Source organism: Mustela lutreola, chromosome 3 (assembly GCF_030435805.1).
Source record: "Mustela lutreola isolate mMusLut2 chromosome 3, mMusLut2.pri, whole genome shotgun sequence".
NCBI lineage: Eukaryota > Metazoa > Chordata > Mammalia > Carnivora > Mustelidae > Mustela > Mustela lutreola.
In genome coordinates, this window is record NC_081292.1 from 144,407,074 (window position 1) to 144,427,113 (window position 20,040).

Below are 20,040 nucleotides of genomic sequence, written 5' to 3' on the forward strand. Positions count from 1 at the left end.
TAACTCTCTAGGTATGTCTGGCCAATACAAACTAATCACTTTTGTATCAATTCCTTGACAGTTAAACATGCAAATTTATGGCCAACTTGAATTGCCCGGACAATTGTCATTCTTATTCTTCTCTTCCCCTTGTATATAATCATGCTGTCCCTGACACCATCCCACAGTGCTGCTTAACCTCCAAGAATATTTGTCCTTGTTTTAAAGATTCTTACTGTATCTACATTAAACTAAAAACTCAAAGTAGATATACTGTTTTGACTGAAATCAATTAGTCAACTGATAATGGTGATTCACTGATTTCCCAGAATAAGCAAATTGCTGTTGACAGACGAGAGTTGTTTAGCATGATTTGAACACATCCTCTGTCAGTTTTTATAGGTGAGGCACAGGCTATGTTAGGTAACATACATAGAATGCAGCATTCTTGCTAGACTTCACCCTGACAAAGAGAAGGCAGGAAAATTGAAAAAAAATATTTTTTAAGGTCATTGGTCTTCCACGAACTCACTTTACGTTTAGTGTTCTCGAGGATCCCAAGGGTCTATACTACAAATCTTGAGGAGAGTTAGGGAAGGAGAAGAGAAACATACCAGGAGAAAATATCCCATCACCGTCTTTACTTGACCACCCAATTATCTCTCTCATCTTCTTAAGTGTTATTTGCTCCATCAGGACAAATACTGGTGCAATTTCATATGTAAACCTGGATAGGTGGTGGGAAAAAAATGAACATACAGAAGTCAAACCACTTGTTTGGAGAACACAGATGATTGGTTTAGTATTTGTACTTGGGTTCTAAAAAAAGGTGTATTCAAAACCTCTCAAACATTTATTTCCTGGAAATTCAGTAAGGCACCAATCATAAAATATCAGAAACCAGCCTGGATTACCTAGAGAGGTGGTGGAAGTTCCTGCTCTGTGCTTTCTTATCAACAAAATAGATTTTTATCTGAATGGAATGTCTTAGATGTGGTCCACCCAGAGAAATAGAAGGAAAGAAAATGACTTTCCTGGGTCTCCTTCACGCCTAAGATCTAAGAAGATGCAAATACTAATTGAAAAAAATGTATTCTAAGTTCTACTTAAAATTGGTTTGCCACTGACCGAAACTGATGGTCAGTTTCATACTTGTAGAATCTATAAAACTCAGAGCCAAAATCTATCTTTTAAAAACAATGTAAACATCGGAAATCTAACTGTGAATCTAATTGGAAATATTGACCCAGGTTTTAAAGATCTCAATATAATTATCTACATGGTTTTTCTACTGATAATCCCCAAGGACAGCTATGTTTCTATATTTCTCTGAAGTCAATATCCGTCAAGAATAATTATAAGTGATGATTTTCTAATTACCAATTATAAATAATAAAAAGATAGTCAACTGGCATCCACAGCTAACTGTAGGCTCTCAGATATCCTGGTAGGCTAGCTTTCTCTGTCTTCTAACAAACTGATTTGGAAGTAGCAAGCCATACTCTTCTCAATGCAATTAAGAATGGAAGCACAGTCAAGTAGACTGAAACAAGTAGTCACTGAAACAAGATTGTGGTACCGAGGATAGGGATTAAGAGAAATCAGAGACGGTCCATCCATAGAAAATTAAGTCAGAAAACAAAAAGATTTTTACTGAACCTGAGGCTCTTTGTCTTTCTGCTTTTTGCTTGGTCTCCTTAAGCATTAGAGCCTGTGGGCTCAGCTCAGACCATGCTTGCTGAAGAGAGACTCCTAGATTGACTCAGCCAAGTGATATGTGGAGACTTTATCATTGATTAGGGGGTTTGGGCAGAATGCCAATCCTGAGGACTAATGGGAATTCTTGCTCGTTTAATGATTTAGAAAAGCTATTTGCAAGGATGAGATAACAATTGTACAATAAGACACAGGTGAAGCTACTAAGTTTTAATCATGGGGGGGAAGCAACAAATTAATCACTTGGTAGTAAAAGAGGACAAAGAGATCCTGGAGGACCCTCAGGATATATCTGTCGGTAGAAGAATTTTGTTTCCAAAAAGAATATGTCCATTTTCCTTGGGAGGACCCTTGAAATTTAGGAGGAAGACCCTTGGAAATCATGTGTTCAGTTACCATCACCTCTGGAGGTCACAATCATGCTTTGGTTCTGCTCTGAGCCCCATCACCGTAGCAACCAACACTCCCTCATGTCTGATGGCCTGATAAAGGAAGAAGAAGAGAAGGATTCCTGGTTTAGCCTGTGCTGTTGAGTGTACCCAAGAGGAAAACTCATGATGTGCTTCCAACCATTCTTGAACAAATGTGGTATCAATAGTGCCACTGGTTTTTGGAAATGTTGGAATGGCAAAAATGTTTGCATGGTGGAGAGGTACTGGCAGCAGTATGTGTGCTGGAATTTCATGACACCAAGTGAGAAGGCTTTCTGGCAAAAGTCAAGGAACAAATGGAATCACACACCATAACATCAGAACCTTATCCAGGATTAGATGAAAACTGAGCTGGAGTCAAATCAGTGTTAGATGGCCAGGCAGGAACCACATGGAGAAAGGAGAAATGATGGCACTGAAGGCCAGGGGTTGGTCCACTTCGTGATTTAAATTAATTTGGGTCCCACGTTTATATGAATTAGTGATTCTACCTAAGGACCGAGAACATGGCCATTACTCTCAGGATTAGAAGGAAGAGTCCAGAGAGTTTGATCATGAGGCCATTTGATCTCATCTGTTCCAGTTTCCTTTTCTGTGCCAGGTACCCAGTTCCTAAACTTGTCTTTCAGTTTTATTCAATAAATACATATTGAGTAGTTTTTCTCTGCTGGGTAGCATCTTACACACTGAGGAGACAAAGATGTTATAAGACATCATTCACAACCTAGAGGAGGAAGCTTACTAGGATGAATCCAGCACCTGTTTCTTGGCCTTGCTGCATCCTTTTTTGACAGTCCTTCCCGGGATGTGAAGGACCAGTTATCCCACAGCTAACACCAAGCTTATCCTGATTCACGACTCTAGTCCTAACATCCTCTTCCTGAAGCTGATAGAATGGTCTAAGTCTGCTGATCCTCAGCCAAGCCTGACAAATGAACTAACATAGTGTTCCCTGTTCCTGACACTTCTCTGATCGTGCCTTACCATCCTGGGCTATGTTTGACAACAGGGATTCTGCCTATACCCAATGTGTGAAGTTTACCCTAGAGCAGTGGTTCTTAACTGGGGTCTTGGAGGCCTCTAGAAATCCTAGGAAAGCTACTGCCCCTCTCTCCAGGAAGAAAATGAGGATAATATATCATTTTTGTATTATAGGAGATTCTCCCCTTGCAGCATGGACTCCAAGTTAGGTACCCCTTCCCTAAATGACAGATAAAAGCAAATAAAGCCAAGAGATCAAAGGTCAAATATGGATTCAAAAGAAGCGGGTTAGATGCTAAAGTCAGAGTACAAGATGACATTTCAGAATCAGAGAACAAGAAGCTAAAACTGCAAAAGGCTGTGGGGTGAAATTAAGAACATGGGATTGGAAGTAAGCATTCAAAACAGGATGGTGAAGATCATGAGGGACACTAAAGGAGAGTTCCGAGACTTTATTCTGAGTAGGGTACTGAGTAGCCCCTTTGTAGTGGTTCAATTCCACTTCTTAGTGGGATTCACTTCAAACTGAAGCAAACTGCTGAGAAGCTCTATTTCTCTTGTGGCAGAGTCTGCTTGTTGCTAACCAGTATCAATGTTCCCTTACTTCATTCAATTTCATTCAGGGTTGCAATTCACCTAGCTCAAAGACTACATTTTCTAGCCTCCCTAGGTATGGCCATGGGACTAAGTTCTGGCCAGAGAAATGTTATGGGAAATGTTATGTGGAGCTTCTGAAAAGGTTTCTTAGAAGGCAAGAGTGTGTTCCCCTTTTGACTGCTTGCCCTCCCTCCTCCTCTTTCTTTCCTCCATCTCCCTCTCTCCCCTCCCTCGCTCTCTCCCTTCCTCTCTCTCTCAATCCTAATTCGGGAACACATAAGTAATGGCTAGAGCTCTAGCAGCCAGTCTGCGCCATGAGGTGATTCTGAATATGAGAGAGCCATGTGCTACAGTATGGATTAGAAAGTCACAAGGAACCTGGGTCGCTGGTGACTGTCAAACTGGGAGCTTCTTTAATGAGAGAAATAAACGATTTTCTATGTGGACTCTCTAACTTCACACTCCTCCTAGATTTCTCCTTCTTACAGATGTGGCAGATGGCCCATCTTCACCTTAAAAGATAACATATCTAAGGGGAAACTTAGTGAGCCCCTCTGGTGTCCAGAGATGATGAGAGACAGAAACAAAAGAGCTGGGAGCCATCTCAAACAGTGACAGTGACCTATGCAGTGGCTGCCGCTCTTAGGTGTGTTCGCTGCTCCTTGCAGACACTGGGCACTTAAGACTGGCACCTCCTCCAGTCTTCTTCCAGAAGTGGCACTTCCTCCAGAGCCACTCTGTAGGATGGATATTATTATCTCCCACTTTCTGAAGAAGGAACTGAGGCTCAAAGGAATCCAGCAATCAGCTTTAAGATCTCAGTATGTTTCAGAGTCAGAATTCCAAGCCTTTTTACCTCCCAGCTGCTTCTCTGTGACAAACGAGACCGGCTTGCTCCAGATTCCTCTCTAACAACCTGCCTACCAGTACAAAGTGACTGATGACTCCCACAGAAAATTTCTCCTGTGTAATTTCTATAAAAATAAAGCACGGGATACTTGAAACCGTAACCTCATAACAAAGGGCTGTGGCTAGATCTTGCCATTATGATTATGTATTGTCATCAGGTGCTGGAGGGAAGGCTGTTGTTTGCACTTGGGTGCTGTTCAGCCTGCACGGTTGTGCTCAGGAGCCAAGTTTTGGAAGAGAAGAGCTGGGCATGCCGCAGGAAGCTACAGATCTTTGAGGTCTTCTTTGGGTCTCTTCACTGGGTCCTTGCCCAGAAGAACAGACCTCAAAGCTATATGCACAGGCAGGTATGAAAGCATGAACACCACTGGTCTTTCTATTTTCTGTTAGCAGTCCCATCCCTTATAACTTTGCCACTTGAATTGGGAGACTGGGTTATTCTTTCTTGAAAGACTATACTGAGGACTATAGTTCTTACTATTACCAGTGCACCGAAATGCAACAACAGTACAAGTCATCAACAGGAGTATATTACTAATTAACTCCTTCTCCTTTTGTCATTCTTTCCCAGGTTTATTTTTAACACCAACCCAGTGGGAGAGGGAACTTTCCCAGGGGAGCAAATTTCTGCATCAGCTTCTGACGGTGCCGCCACATTTCATGATGTTCCAGGAGAACAGACTTAGAACAATTTCTAGATAATAGTTATTACTTCTTCAGACAGTGCCTTGTCTCTAGAACCGACAGAAACTATTTCACTGTTTTAAATAACCTTCTCTATCGATCTGCGGGAATCGGGTCATATTTTATAAATATCCACTGTGTTCAGTACAGCTGCAATTACTATGTGCCATTTAGTTGGACTGGCCTTGACCTCAGATGGCTGGGACATATTTTAGTGTTTCATGGCTGAGCTGAGGTAAGGAAAGAGTAAGGGACTTGATTTTATGAACATACACACAAAGGAGAATTTGTGAGATCTCTCTGATTGAAGAAAAATCTTTTAGGAGAATATCTGGTCAGGAACGGTTCGAAAGAGTGGGTTCCTTTTATTTACCTTGAGATTGGGCTACATGTACTAGGGAATTACAGCTGAAAATCCCAAAGAAAACACACTTACAGACGCGGGGTGAATTCAGAGCCTATGTTAATAGGAGTACTTGGGCTTTAATGGATATATACCTTTCACTCTATTTTTCTCATTTACTTTCCAAACAGTTAAGTTTTTCAAAAGTTGTACTTCCCAATTTAAAATTGTTCCTTAGTGTGAGATGTTCCAATTAAGCATTAATGTCTTTTTTCAAGTTATAATTAGTACATTATGAGTCTGGGCTTGCTGATATATTTTTATCTCACAAATCATGCCAGAGTGAAGGTTGTAAAGGCAAGGTTTTTTGTTTGTTTGTTTGTTTGTTTTTGTTAGAGGAGGCCATATAAGCAACTGCTTCTTTGACCCCAATTCCTCTTGGCTCTTCATAACCTCAGTGCTCCAACACAGACACTCTGTGAAGTTAACCATGACTAGCAAACAGGGAGCATGAAAATCATTTTTGTTTTCCATCAATTTAATCTTTCATGTCTTTTAGCACTAAAGGCTTCACTTGTCACATTTGCTTTTTAAAAATTTGTCACTGTTGTTTTAAATTAGCAAACAAAGCAGGAATCCTTAGTTACTAGAAACCAGCCTACCTATCTTTCTTTCTAAGATTTTATGTATTTATTTCAGGTAGAGAGAGAGAGAGAGTGAGAGAGAAAGTGGGAGCACAAGCCGGGGGCACAAAGGGAGAGGGAGAGGGAGGCACTTCACTGAGCAGGGAGCTGGACACCAGCTCAATTCCAGGAGGCAGGGCTCAGTCCCAGGACCCTCGGATCAGGACCTCAGCCAAAGGCAGATGCTTAACCAACTGAGCCACCCAGATGCCCCAATAGAAACTTTTCTGAGTGGAGTTAGGTATTTTGAGTCACAGCATTAAATAGCTTTGGTACACACACGTATCAATGTATAATTTTTAAAAAAGATGTATATTTATTTATTTGAGAGAGGGAAGGAGAGCACAGGAGGGGGAGGTAGAGGGTAGAGAGAGAGGGAGAGAGAGCCTTGGGGCTTGATCTCACGACCCTGAGATCACAACCTGAGTCGACACCAAGAGTTGGATGCTTCCTCAAATGTGCGACCCAGGCAACCCAATATATAACATTAAAGTGACTTTTCAGGTTTTGTGGCTGGTAGCAGTTTGTTTAAGAAACATAGAATACCTGGAACTTTAATAACTTACATTCAATCTTGGTGTCAAATGGAATTTCTCATTTTCAGCAATACCCCCTTTCACCTAAATTCATTTTTCAAATCTACTTTATCATGAACTTAAAAAGTGGATGATTATTTTCTAAGTATTTCCACAGTAACTACAACCCATATAATTCTTATGTAGCTATTTAAAAAATTATTGTTAGAAACTTGTTCAATTATTTTCCCCTGGATACTTGAGTAGAATGTGGTTCCATGAGCTGGGTGTGTAGGTAGTGCTAAAACATCGCAGTGTTGAGAGAAAAGACAGTACTCAGTAGGCTATAACAACCCTCCATCAACTTGTAACCTGTCCTTGTCTCCAAATAGGGCATGTGTGTGTAGAGGAAACTGTGGGGCTATCACAAGACTACCCAAGAAGTACTTGTACCCCAGGGCCTTAGAATCACTTTCATATAAATTTATAAGAAATTGGAAACAAATGAAGGCTTTGCTGACTCAAACAAGTATGGAAAAAATTTTAAATTCAGAAAAACAGTGAGTTCCCTTGAAAGGAATATGTATCACTACCAGCTGAATTTTGTTTTAGAATTTTTAAGTAGGCAATAGGTTGATCAAATTAGTTTGTGGCTCTCTGGCAGCTTTCACTGTGAAGGAAATATGCTCTAAATGATGAAGACAAATGTGCTTAGAAGGAAAAAGATCATATTCCAAAACGTGACCTCTTTAAGATCCATCATTAAGATACATGGTATCTTTTAACATGAAATTTCACACTAAATTCTGAAAGCTAGGATTATTCTTTCTTACAACTGTGCTCTATTATTCATTAAAAATAGCTTATTGAGTGTTTACTATTAAATCAGAACTGTGATAAACCGAAAGACTGTAAGAGAAAAGAGGACTAAGACAATTGTAATAAAATTATCATAGAACCATTGGAAGTGGACTTTTAAAGCAACAAGCCATAATCACATATCATGGGTGCTTATATGAAGATAATATGTGGAACTTACATATTGGTATTAGCAGTTGATGTCAGCCATTCGCCAGCTAAACCAATTATATCCAATCCAGTGGAGAGCTGGTTGAAAAATCGAGGATGACCTGGGGAGATGAATAAGAGGTAAGCATCAAGGCAAACCCAAATTTTTCAAGCTGTCTCCAAAGCAAAAGTCTGGCCATATAGATCGTGCCTCCATCCCAGGAGTCTAATGGAAGGAAGGGCAGGTTGACCCAAGCTATACTAACCTTTAGCATTACTGAGGGTCCCCAACTTATGCTTCTGAAGCAGAATGTTTTTTAAGTTAAAAAAAAAAATCCTATGTCATGACACTAATAATCTTTCCGGTATCTAATTTGTTGATTTTCAGATGAACTTCTCTGTCATAATAATTTTTGAAATTACAAATCAGGATGTGGTGTTCCTACTTTTATCTATAAATATTTCAACTTGTAATTTAACATTTCAAGGATTCAAGATCAAGTGGGTCAACATTAACTGATGGAGGAGAGCCTGCAGGCCTCAGAGAGGGCCTGTGGCTCTGTGGAACAAACCAAGCCTGCGGAAAGTGCCAGACTATTGCTGATTCTGGGGGCATGCCGTCTCTGGATCTCCGTGTCACTCAAATATGATGTCAGGCATTGGCATCTTTTGCCCCTACAGTCAGGTGACCATTAAACTAAATTTATTGCTGAGATGACCCGGCACTTCCTCTGTGAAACAGAGGCAAATATAGTCTCCTTTACACATCAAGTTGTTGGTACAATAATTGTTACTACTTTATAACTCTAAAAACCTGTGCAACACAGAGTATGCTTTAATGGGCTTTGTTCTCAGCAAATTCAGGATTATTGCCAAGTTTTGGCCAACTTGGCGTTCACAGGAAAACTCGATCCCACATCAGCAGGCTTGGCTAGGCTGTCATGAAGGTGTCAATGCAATAGATTATCTAGGGGTGTGTGACAGAGAACTGGTGTTAGAGAGATATGCTGACTGCTCTGTTTCCAGTAGAAATTGCTTTTGCCTCTGAAATGACTGTCCGAGAGCTACTCTTTGACTGGTCCTGGTCTGAGCCTGCTTTCTGAAAATGTCTGCTTTTCCTCATACATAATGGAGACTCATTTAGAGCATCCAGACTATGACTTCTTATATCAGAATATACTAATCACCATATCTCAAGAGTACTCAAAACATAATACTGATCTTCAGGGAAAAAAGTGAAAGAAACATAAACAGTAAGATTAGTGTAATTATGGGCCCAGATTCCAGACATTCGTGTAGATTACTCTCAATAGCTTAGACTAATTCCCTTTATTCTATTTTGCTCAGTGCCAACAGAATCTATGAGATATCCTGCACCATGACAAATTTTGTTGCTGTCTGTTAAAAAATACACAATATCCTTTTGAAAAATTTTAACAATAAATATATTTTTAGAATATTTTATTTATTTATTTGAGATAGACAGAGATAAAGACAGAGAGAGCCGAAGAGAGCACAAGTTGTTGGTAAAGAGAGCACAAGTTGTTGGGGAGGGAGAGAGAAGAGAGGGAGAAGCAGGCTCCCTGGTGAGCAAGAGCCCAATGTGGGACTCAATCCCAGGACCCTGGGATCATGACCTGAGCTAAAGGCAGATGTTCAACTGACTGAGCCACCCAGGCACCCCTTAACAATAAACATCTCTAGACAAGACCAAATATATATGTATATATTTATCATAAATAAAAGGAATCACACTATTTGACAATGTATCAAAGCCACTCAATATGGCAGAGACAAATGATGGACAAAGACAGACAGACAGACTGACAAAAATGCCCTCAAATAAATATGAAACAGTATCTCTTTGTCCATTGAATACATAAAGGAAATGAAGTTGTCTAAAACCTTGCTTTTATCTTACGACTACAGCATTATGCCCCCAAAACCTTATACCAGAATTTCTATCAAGTAACAAAATAACCTCTTTTAAATTTAAATTTCAATTTGCTATATTTGATGGAATAACAGATGATAGATGTGCTAGTAAGTCAGGTAGGGAGAGAAAGAGTTACTGTTCAAAGTTAACTTTTTCAACAAATAAACTTCAAGGAAAAAAATGGAGGGGGAATCTGTGAAGAGATACTAAGCAATTACAATGAAGAGAACTTGCTTGGATCCTGACTCAGACGAATTGTAACATTCATGAGACCACTGGGAATTTGAGCACCGACTGGATATTTGATATTAAGGAACAGTAAATTTTGGATTTTTTTTAATCAAACAATGATATTGTGGTTATTTATTTATTTTTAAAGATATATTTTTTACTTGAGAGAGAGAGCACATGCATGAGTGGTGGGGGAAGGGGCAGAGGCAGAGGGAGAGAGAGAATCTCAAGCAGATTCCCCACTGAGTGCTGAGCTTGCTCCAGGCTCCATCTCATGACCCTGAGATCATGATCTGAGCCGAAGCCAAGAGCTGACTGACTAACTAAGTCATCCGGATGCCCCAAATGGTTATTTATTTTTTAAAGAGTTCTTGAGGAGGCATCTGGGTGGATCAACTCCTGATTTCAGCTCAGATCATGATCTCAGAGTCATGAGATCGAGTCTGAGGCAAGCTCCACACTCAGTGGGGAGTCTGCTTGAGATTCTCTCTCTCCCTCTGCCTCTGCCCCTGGCCCCCTCTAAAAGAAAAGAGTTTTTGAGAATGAAGAATATTTATGGATGAAATAGTATATCTGAGATTTGCTTCCACATAATAGAGAAGAGAGGGAGGGGGAGGGGTCGAAGTGAAACAAATTTGTCGGGAGCTGGTAAGAGTCGAAGCTGAGTGTTGGTTCCAGAAGGGTTCATTATACTATTCTACTTCTCTACAAGTTTAAATTTTTCTATTAAAAAAAGGTGAAAAAGAAGAAAAACTAAGGAAGTTTGTACAGCTACTGTGATGGAGGGCTGACCAGTGTCTGTGTCAGGTCATGAAGAATCTATACAATTCTGGTTCCTTTGTTTGGAAATACTTTATTCATTTGTAAAGAAATTTCCAAATACCATCATCCTCTCTTCACAAACTGTGCCCTGCTCAGTATGTTTTCACTATTAAAGCCCAATTTATTATTTTGGCTGAGTAGTAATATCCTTTAAGAAACAAAACAAAACAACCTACCTTCCACTTTGTGTAACTCTCTGCGGGGTTTACCTGATTGCCATGATCTACATCTAAATTCTGTCTCTGCAAGCAGGAGGTGTGTTCTCCTGTGGCGGCAAGGGTCTGCCTTCCCGGGGTCAACGCCCTGAGATGCAGCAGAAGGTTTCACAGGGCCTGGGAGGTCATGAACTCTGAATGGAAGTACCTGCTCCCAGCCATGCTGAAGGGCAGGGATGATCGGCTGCAGGCTAACTAAGTGAAGTCCCACGTGGGACCCACAGGGCCCATGCTCCTATGGCCATGTGATGCTTCTGTTTTGTAGGCAATAGGAGCTACTAGTTATGACAAACCCCCATGCTTTTCGCTTTAATGATCCAAGTACATGGTCTCATCTCTCTGAGAAAGTGCGCACAGAGAGGCCTGACAAAACAAAACAAAACAAAACAAAAGCCACTGGGCTAAAGCAAGCCCAGCTAAGACATCCAGGGAGAATCGGGATCCTTCTTTGATCTAGCTGTGTAATACTACTCGATCTCCATCAGGAATAGGTTAGCCATCAGGCCAAGGTGAGCCGTAACTAAATTGATGCGTGTGCTTTTCTTTAAAAATCAAACACAGACCTTATAACATAATTAAGCCTTGTCCATTCTGCAGTTAATCGAGGAAGCTACACTTATTTCCGTGGCCTTGGCAGACCTCATAAGCAGTCTGGGATTCCTTATTTAAAAATGCCTCTTTGAGTGACCTCATTATTTCATTACAACACTCTGTATTTGACACCCGAGAGTCTTACCCAGCTCTGTCACCACCAAGCTCCCTAGTCTTGGCCTTAAATCTTCACGTGAAAGGGATCACAGAGGAGAGTGAGAGAGAGAGAAGAAAAAAGAATGAGGGGCTACCAGGGGCTCCCCTGTGGGGGCAACTTGGCCAGGCCCTGCCAGTTCCTGCAGCACTGTGTGCCCAAGGGCTCAGGGAAACCAGGCTGCTTCTGGGGAAAGACAGCAGTGAGAAGAAAGCATTGTTTCCCTCCTAGGCTTAGAAATAGCCGGATAGGGATCCAGAAAGTCCTTGAACTTGAGCCACTTCACCTGAGGCACCTGGGAAGTAAGCACTTTGGTCAGGACCACTGATAAGAGAGAGTTCCTATAACATGAAAAGGAGGCAAGAGGGCTTCCTCAAGGGCCCCCTGTTAAAGATATGACTTGGAGAGTCTGAACTCCAGAAACTGGAGTAAGATGCAAATGGTGTATGTGTATGTGATACTTTTGCCTAGCCAGCAGAAGGCACTGTGGGTTGCACTGTGTCTCTCAGAAAGATATGTTCAAGTCCTAACCCCTGATTCCTGTGAGTGTGACCTTATTTGGAAAGAGGGCTTTTGCAGATGTCATCAAGTTAGGGTGAGGCCATAACTGAATGCAGCAGGCCTAATCCAAAGATTGGTGTACTCATGGGAAGAGAACACTTTGGATACAATCACAGGACACCAAGGGAAGATGAAGGTAGGGATTAGAGTGATGCATGTGCAAGCCAAGGAATGACCTCAACCACCAGACACAGGGACAGGCAAGGACAGACCTTCCCCAAGAGTATTCAGAGACAGCATGGCCTGGCGTACCTAAATTTCAAAATTCCAGCCTCCAGAACCGTGAGAGAATACATTTCTGTTGTTTTGAGTCCCCTAGTGTGTGGTCATTTGTGGCAGCAGCCCTAAAAAACTAACATAGAAAGGGAAGGCACTGGGTCCAATCCTCCCCAGTGTTAGGGACAGGCAAGTGTAGGATTTATCAGAATGAAATGGGCATGAAACAGAGAAGAGAAAAGAAATAGGGGGCAGGTCATTCTGCTCTTTTCAGATTGTGAATAAATCCAAAGAATGAAAACTCTTTATACAGAACTTGACACAGCCTCATGTGGTTGTATTTTTAAATGTATGTTTTCAACAAAAAATGATGATGAGCTCTTGCCTAGGTAGGACCCTCCATCCCCGGGCACTGCCCAAGGTTGTTCTGTGGTCACTGAACTCACCACTACCTTCCCTCACTGCCGGGTTTCCCCTAGTTGACCGGCAAGGATGTGATGGAGTGCAAGGCTCCTCCCACATGTCCCTCTGGCTCTCACCCTTACCTGTACGGACCCCATACTTCAGGGTGTCTCTGCAGTCAACCAAGATCTGCTCCAGGGACTCGGGGTGGTCCGACAGCTCCAAGTTGAAGCCCTCCATGCCTTCCAGCAGCTGGTGTGGGTGATGGAAGTCCAGCACCTTGGTGGAGCGGTCGAATGTCTTACGGACATAGTTGAGGAGTATGTCTACCACTTCCAGTAGGAACTGCACAGTTTGCTCCTCCCCGTTCTTAGCCGGAAGCAGATCTGAGCGGGGGGTAAGCCAACAAGTGGTTATCGCTGGGCTCCTGTCTAGGTTTCCTCAGCCCAGAAATCCCAAATACCAGGCCTGGTATCTCTACAGACCTAATTTACTCCAGGTTATGTATACGCATGGGTAATGTGACATACCATCTCCCCCAAAAAATACACACATGCCGGCACACAGAGGTTTTGCATACACTTTCTGAAGGTTGAAAGACTTTCTGGTAGTTAGGCTGCTCATAGATGGAGAGCTTTGAGAAGCCATGAGTGGCCAGTCACAGCTGTTGTCCACTTCAGAATGACTGGGCACCTGTCAGGAGCGTGATGGAGGCCTCTGCCCTGCTGCCCTGCGACCAGGTGTGTCTCACTACATCTGATTCATGCACTGGCCTTCTGGTTGACCATTATAATACACTTGATTGTTGATGGTAGAGGCTGAGATCCCCCTTGCAGAGTAGTCCTCTGTAGTGTCCTTAGAAAAGAAGAGCTCAAAGGTGGGCCTCAGAGAGGTGGGAGAGGGAACTCCCACATCTCTCTCTCTCTCTTGACCTCATCCTTTGGGCTTGGGCACTGGAATGTCCAGGGGTGATTTTGGGTACCAGCCTCTGGTAGACATAGTCAGGTTGGGTTAACCTGGGAGGAGAACCAGAGGGGGCACGACAGAAGTTTTCGGCCCTAATTCAAGAGCAGATTGGCTTTACATGATGCTCTGTGTAGCTTCCCTGGATTATCTCTGAGGATTAATGAAGTCTGACTGACTGTTTGGACCTGGCCTACAGGGAGTTAATGGAAGGGGGCAAAAAGGGATTTATTTTCAAGCTGTTCAGGAGAGATGAGGAAAGAAAGCTCTCCTCAGATCAGAGTTGTGGGGGCAGCAGGAATAATGAAAGATCTCCAAAAGGAAAACGAGTTTCAGAACAACACGTGGTCATTGGGCCCAGGCACACAGCTTCCCCCAGAGTGATTTTGTCATTGTTGCTGACCTTGGAAGATAAATGCTATTATGGGAATCACTGGGCTTTCCTTATATGTGAGATTCTTTCGGATTCTGAGAGTCTACAAAACCATATTTTTCCCTGCAAGTGTCCCGAGTTGACTGTTTTTACCGACTGCCCTCATCCAGCTTCCAAAATGATGAAGTCCTGGGCCATACGGAAGAAAGGAGGATATTTTATTTAAATACTAGGAAAACCGTTTTATGACAGTTCAGAAGGAGTCATGATAGTTTTGGTCAAAGAAGTAAATTTCAGGAAAAAGTCAAGAAACCTACTGGATAGTACTGGACAGGACAGGGGAAGGTTGGGGAGTGGGGAGAGTAGGAGGTGGGGACTACCTCGAGCAAACAGGTTGGAGAAGTCGGTCTCCGTGCGCCGGAAACGGCCATCCCTGTCACTGTTTTCACAGGAAAGCAGGTTCTTGGAGGACTGCCTCTCCTTGAAGGCGCTCACAAGCCGGCTCTTCTCTTCCAGGCTATTGGTCCTTTGCAAGAAGCCTAGAGCACAAGAAGCTAGGTCAGAAAGAATGCACTGAATTCCCAGCCTCAGAGGGTCAGCTGCCAGCCCAGGTCCACTGTTCAAGCAGCGTTCTTGCTTCCTGAGAAGAAACTGAGTGTCTGCATTTTATACATAAGGGCTTTGGCACTGCTGGCCTTCAGGCGGGGAAGGGGCAGTGCCAAGTGTCATCAGTGGCACAGACCCAGTCATGCAAGAGAGAAAAACAGAAAGCAAAGCCCATTCCCCTCTCTGACCATGACTCTGAACTCAGAATTAAGTCAATTGGACAGCTTCCACTCCAGTAACCAGCTCCAGGATGGGGCTTTAAGGGGAAAGACACAATTGGAGAGGATGCTGCTGGCACTGGGTTTATGGGCTGTGCAGCCGGAGGAAGGAGGGGGCGAGGACCAGCAGAGGGAGGAGGCTGTGAGGACCAGCACTGGGGGTTAGGGAAGATGCTTTCCTCGGGTACCAGGTAACACTCATGGGGTTGAATATAAGTGTGATTTCTCTGACCCATGCCTGAAGTGAAGTTGTCTCCCCACCACCCCCCTCTCCTTGAATAAAGGTCTTGGGGAAAGAGATAAGGAAGCGTACAACCTCATGTGTGATGACATTTCATCCTGGAAATACTTACTGAGCACCTAGGGTGGAAAAGCACTTTGCTAAACATCTAGGACAGGGGACAGATGAAGATAAATGAGACAGATCTTCTACCCTCCAGGAACTTAACAGTTTGGCAGATGGGAACCAGTGTTGTAACAAAGCCAGAAAGCCTTCCAGAACCCCACAGAACTGAACTTGGAGCCCAGGGCAGGGTACAAAGCACCTCACCTCTGCCCCTCAGAAGGAGTAGAAATCTCTGCTGCCTGAGGTGAGCAACACAAACACCACTGGTGGCAAATGGAGAAGCAGGTTGAGGCAAAAAAGCTGGAGACTCTGCCAATGAGGAGCACACTCCTTCCCCTAGTACCTACACCCATTCCATCTGGGGCTCAGGACCTGCTGACCCCCTCCTTCCCTCAGCATCTCTTCCAATTATGCCTCAAGCTTAGCCCAAAATGCAACACACTGAAAAGAAGAAGAAAGTTCTAAGCTTCTTAGTGACCCCAAAGCTGTCTTTGTAGATACCAAGATCCTTGGGGAGTCATGCACATCACAAGACAGGCTTGGAGGAAAGTCCCAGGAGGTTCAAGGAGAGGCAAGTTAATCTGGGGAATTCAGCTTTACTTCCCCAGGACTGCAATTCAGCGGCAAGGGGTGGAGGAAGGAGGGATGCAGGGGAAGGCTGCAGTGATTGGACTCCGCCCACGCACAGGAGCAGGGTCTATTTTTGGAAGGAAGAAAGGTAGAGGCACCAGGCCTTTCATTGTTCCAAGCGCCTTGTAAACTTATCGCTGAAGCCCCCAAGGACAGCGGGAGGGGGTAAGACACTGTAATAGAGTCTACACTTGGCGGTAAAGGTGGGGGCTTGTATCCTGGTCCTCACCTTCCCCCTTGCTTTCTGAATTCCCCATACAAAGCCCAGAGTCCCAAACCAGGAGCCAACCCTCATTTACCAGAAGTGTGTTAGGAGCACTCGGCTCCTGAATTCCAGGACTGCTCCCCGGCACCTGGAACAGTGAGCTATGGAATTTGCCAGGCTGAAAAGACCAAATCCATGGGCCTAATGGAGGTGGGGTCCTGCCCACTGAACTCCTACTCTTCAGGTGTCTGACCTCTGGTTGGCTCTGTCTCATTCCTTGGGAAAGCCTTCAGTCTCTAGAGTGAAACCCCTTAGAATGCCTTCCTGGGCAGCGGCAGGACCTATGACCTATGACCTGACTTTGGATATTAGCTTCCAGTCTGACACAGGCAGTCCCAGAGCTGTCCTGATAGGATTGAGAGATAACAATTATGACCCAACTTTAAATCTGCATCTCATCCCTGGACCACACTGTTTGGGGTGCACTAGGAATCTGTATTTCCTATAAATCCTATATTTACCTTTTGAAAAGCATACTTACGTTGCATTATAAATTGTGTTCAAAACCACTAATTTGCTAATATGAACACTTAATGCATATTATTATCAGAATAACCATATCTTGGAAGGTATTTGTTTTCTAAAATATCAGACCCCTCAAGAAAAGGTAAATGACCGAGTTCTCTCCAGGCTCTGAGAGGCTCTGGAAAGAAACGTATGCTTCTCCAAGGGTGACCAGGTGGTGGATGATATTGAAGTCCGTGCTTTGAACAACTTCCCTGGCTAGCCAGGGGTCCTGGAAGCACAGCTCTCTGAGACTGAAGCAGACTGTATTTTCTCCTGCTCTGCATGCCACCTGTGAGGACCTAGTTTCAACAACGAGTGACTGGTAACCCAGCATATGTTGAGCATAACTCAACATTCCCAAGAGGCAAAAGGAAAAGCAGAGGGAAGCCAAAGCTGCACCTGACTTTGGTCAGCTTGTCGCACCCCAGTTAGCTTTAAGGGGAGAACAGGAGGCAACCCCTGTCATGACTGCTCCTCTGGGCAGAGGGGAGATCCTGAGGCTGGTTCCTCATCCCTGCTCCCAAACTCAAAGGCCTGGGGTCCCATTGAGTGGGTAGGAGTGTAGGGAACTCGGGAACACTTCTCTTGAGCAGGTCTATGAGCTGTGCGTGGCAGAGGGGCACATGGCCAAGGGGGGAGATTGGGGCTGAAGCTCATCACCCCTGCTCTTGCTCAGCAAGATGTAGAATGGAATTGCATCTTCTTAAAGGAAGGAACTCTTTTTTCTGATTTTTATGTGCTGAAAATACCTTGCCAGATCTCCCCCATACCCACCCCAACTTCTTATTTCAAGAGAAGCCAGAAATACAGAATATTTGAAGTCTTTCTCTGTTTGAAAGTTATACCGCAACTGACACATCATTAAACACACACACACGCACATACACACTGCATGGGCTAAATAAAACAGCTCATAGGCTGGGGCTGGCAGCCAGTTTGGGACCTCTGCATGTATAAGTGATGGAGGACCAAGGATACACTGGGAAGTTAGCAGAACCCAGGGCCCCTGCATTTCCTTCTATTTGTCATGCGCCATGCTTGTAGCTACCCCACTCTACCTCTTGGCAAACCCTGGGTTTCTTCTACCTGATTATTTTCCCAGGGGATTCTGCCTCCCAAGCAAAGAGTACCACTCGTGAGAACCAGAGCCTTCTTTGCAGCTTTCTTCCCTGGCTTCCAGAAAAGGGAGGTAGGAGAGGGGCTGGGAATTGAATCGTGGCAAGGTACTGAAGGTGTTTATGAGGGTCACCCAGGGCAATGGATTTGGAGGGGAGAAGAGGACAATTAATTCCATTGCTGTCTTAATGCGAAAGCTCAAACCAACCTGGAGAGTGTGTAGAAGGCATCATCCAGGCTCCTGAATGTCTGGGATGAAGGGAGTTGGGATGTCCATGTGTGGAGGTGAGGGGTTGCCGGTGGATTCAGGTCTAATCCAAAGACTGCACTTTGGAAATCCAGAGTTCCCCCAAGGTCCAGGGTGGAAAGTAAATCCGCCTGGTGTTTTTGTTACCTTTCAGAATCAAGCCTAATGTGAAGCCTCCGAACCTGTGGCCCCCAAATCTTGCATTTTAGTGGAAGGCAATTTCCCCCTCAACAGACTACCAGCCCTTCCTCCGGTCAAACGGGTCGAAGTTTTCCTGAAACCCCTGAAATTGGGGTGGGGGTGGGGAGGAGGTGTTTACGAACAGGGAAGAAACTCTGAGGATGGCAGCCCCCAGAGGTTCAAGAGCTCCCCCTCATAATAAATTAATGCAAACTCGGGGACCCCTATTTCCAGACCCAACGAAGCTCAACTCTTTCTTGCCCGTTTACCTTGTGAGGGCACTTAGGGCGTGTTTTCGGAGGGGGCAGTAGATCTTTTCTTCCCCTAACTTGGAAGGGGGCCTTGGGGGACACGGCCCACGGCACGAGGCGGGGCCCCGGGAGTGCGGGGCAGACGAAGGTTGCCCGCCTGGCAGGCCCAGCACCGCGGGGAAGGCAGCCCTCACCCCAAGTCTCCCCCACCCGGCTGGCGACCGCGGTGGGCGCCTTGGGCTCGCTCAGTTCTGCTTGCCCGCCCGCATGACAATGACGGCTGCAGAAGCGGAGCGCCGTGGCCGCCGAAGGGACCGGGCGCAGAACGGGCCATTAAGCCGGGAATGGCGGCTGGGGGAGGGGGCTATTTATAGAACAAAGCTCCGCCACGGCCAGCTGCGGGCAAACGCGGGCAAACGCCGCTGCGGCCCCGGCCTAGCCCCGAGGGCCTCGTGTGCTGGGGAAAGGGCCAAACCCGGGGCCACCCCGCGGCCGGGCTGGGCTCTCCCCGGGGGATGGCTGCGTCGAGGAGCTGAGCAGCGATTCCTCGCCGTGGATCAAGGGGACAGAGCCCTAGAAGCGTACCAAGGGCGCCTCGCGGCAAAGCGGGGAAGGGAGGCTGGTTCCCAGGAGACGCTAAATCTCCCCTGTCCGCTCCGGCCCCGGCCGCCGCCTTCCTCGAGTCCCCGGACGCAGAGAAGCTGGAAGAGCAGGACCGGGAACGCGGAGCGGCCGGCTCGCGCCGGGGCGCTCGGGGCGGGGGCAAGGGAGCCCCGCGCCCGCTCGGCCGCTATCTCCCGCGAGCAGCTGCTGACGGATGGGTCTTTAATAAGCCCCTCGTTAATCTTCCCCCGCCCCTCCACCCCCTGCCCGGGGACGTCCGTATTTTCTGGCCCGATAAGGCTAGAGATTTTAGACGGTGAAATGTAGCAAGGAAAGCAAGTGCTCATTGTTCAGCCGGAGTCACTCAGCTGTGTCCCTTCGAACAAATCTCCTTTTTTGCTTTAAAAAAAAAATGACATCCCTTGGGCGTTTTCATTTCAGACCCTCGCGTCTCCGGAGAACGGTTCTTTTTCCTCTCTAGCTCCCAGATCTATTTGTCTTCCTCTCCGCTGCAAATCGTGCCCGACACCCCCTTCCTCCTCTGGCGGCCCCACGCCCCCGCCTGCCCCCTTTTCCTTCCTCCTCCTTCAAGGGCAAGCTCGGCAAACCCTCTGGCCCGGGCGCCACACCTCCCCCAGGCAGGCCACTGTGGGCTGCAGGCCAAGAATGAAAGAAGGAAATCTGAATCCGTCATGACATCTCGGGGCACATTCTCGAGCTGGGGAGGCCACCTACGCTGGCGGGTAGGGTGGAGGCGACGA

General features: G+C 45.2%; 1 protein-coding gene across 1 annotated transcript in view; it reads right to left on the minus strand.

Moving 5' to 3' along the window:
• Nucleotides 1-20,040, minus strand: part of GAD1 (glutamate decarboxylase 1) — a 40,162-nt gene that overhangs the window by 14,482 nt on the left and 5,640 nt on the right. The window contains exons 4-7 of the mRNA XM_059167064.1: nucleotides 14,691-14,849; nucleotides 13,118-13,360; nucleotides 7,878-7,968; nucleotides 594-706 (exon numbers count right to left, since the gene is read on the minus strand). Coding sequence (XP_059023047.1) covers nucleotides 594-706; nucleotides 7,878-7,968; nucleotides 13,118-13,360; nucleotides 14,691-14,849 — 606 coding nt within the window. The remainder of the gene's footprint in view (nucleotides 1-593; nucleotides 707-7,877; nucleotides 7,969-13,117; nucleotides 13,361-14,690; nucleotides 14,850-20,040) is intronic.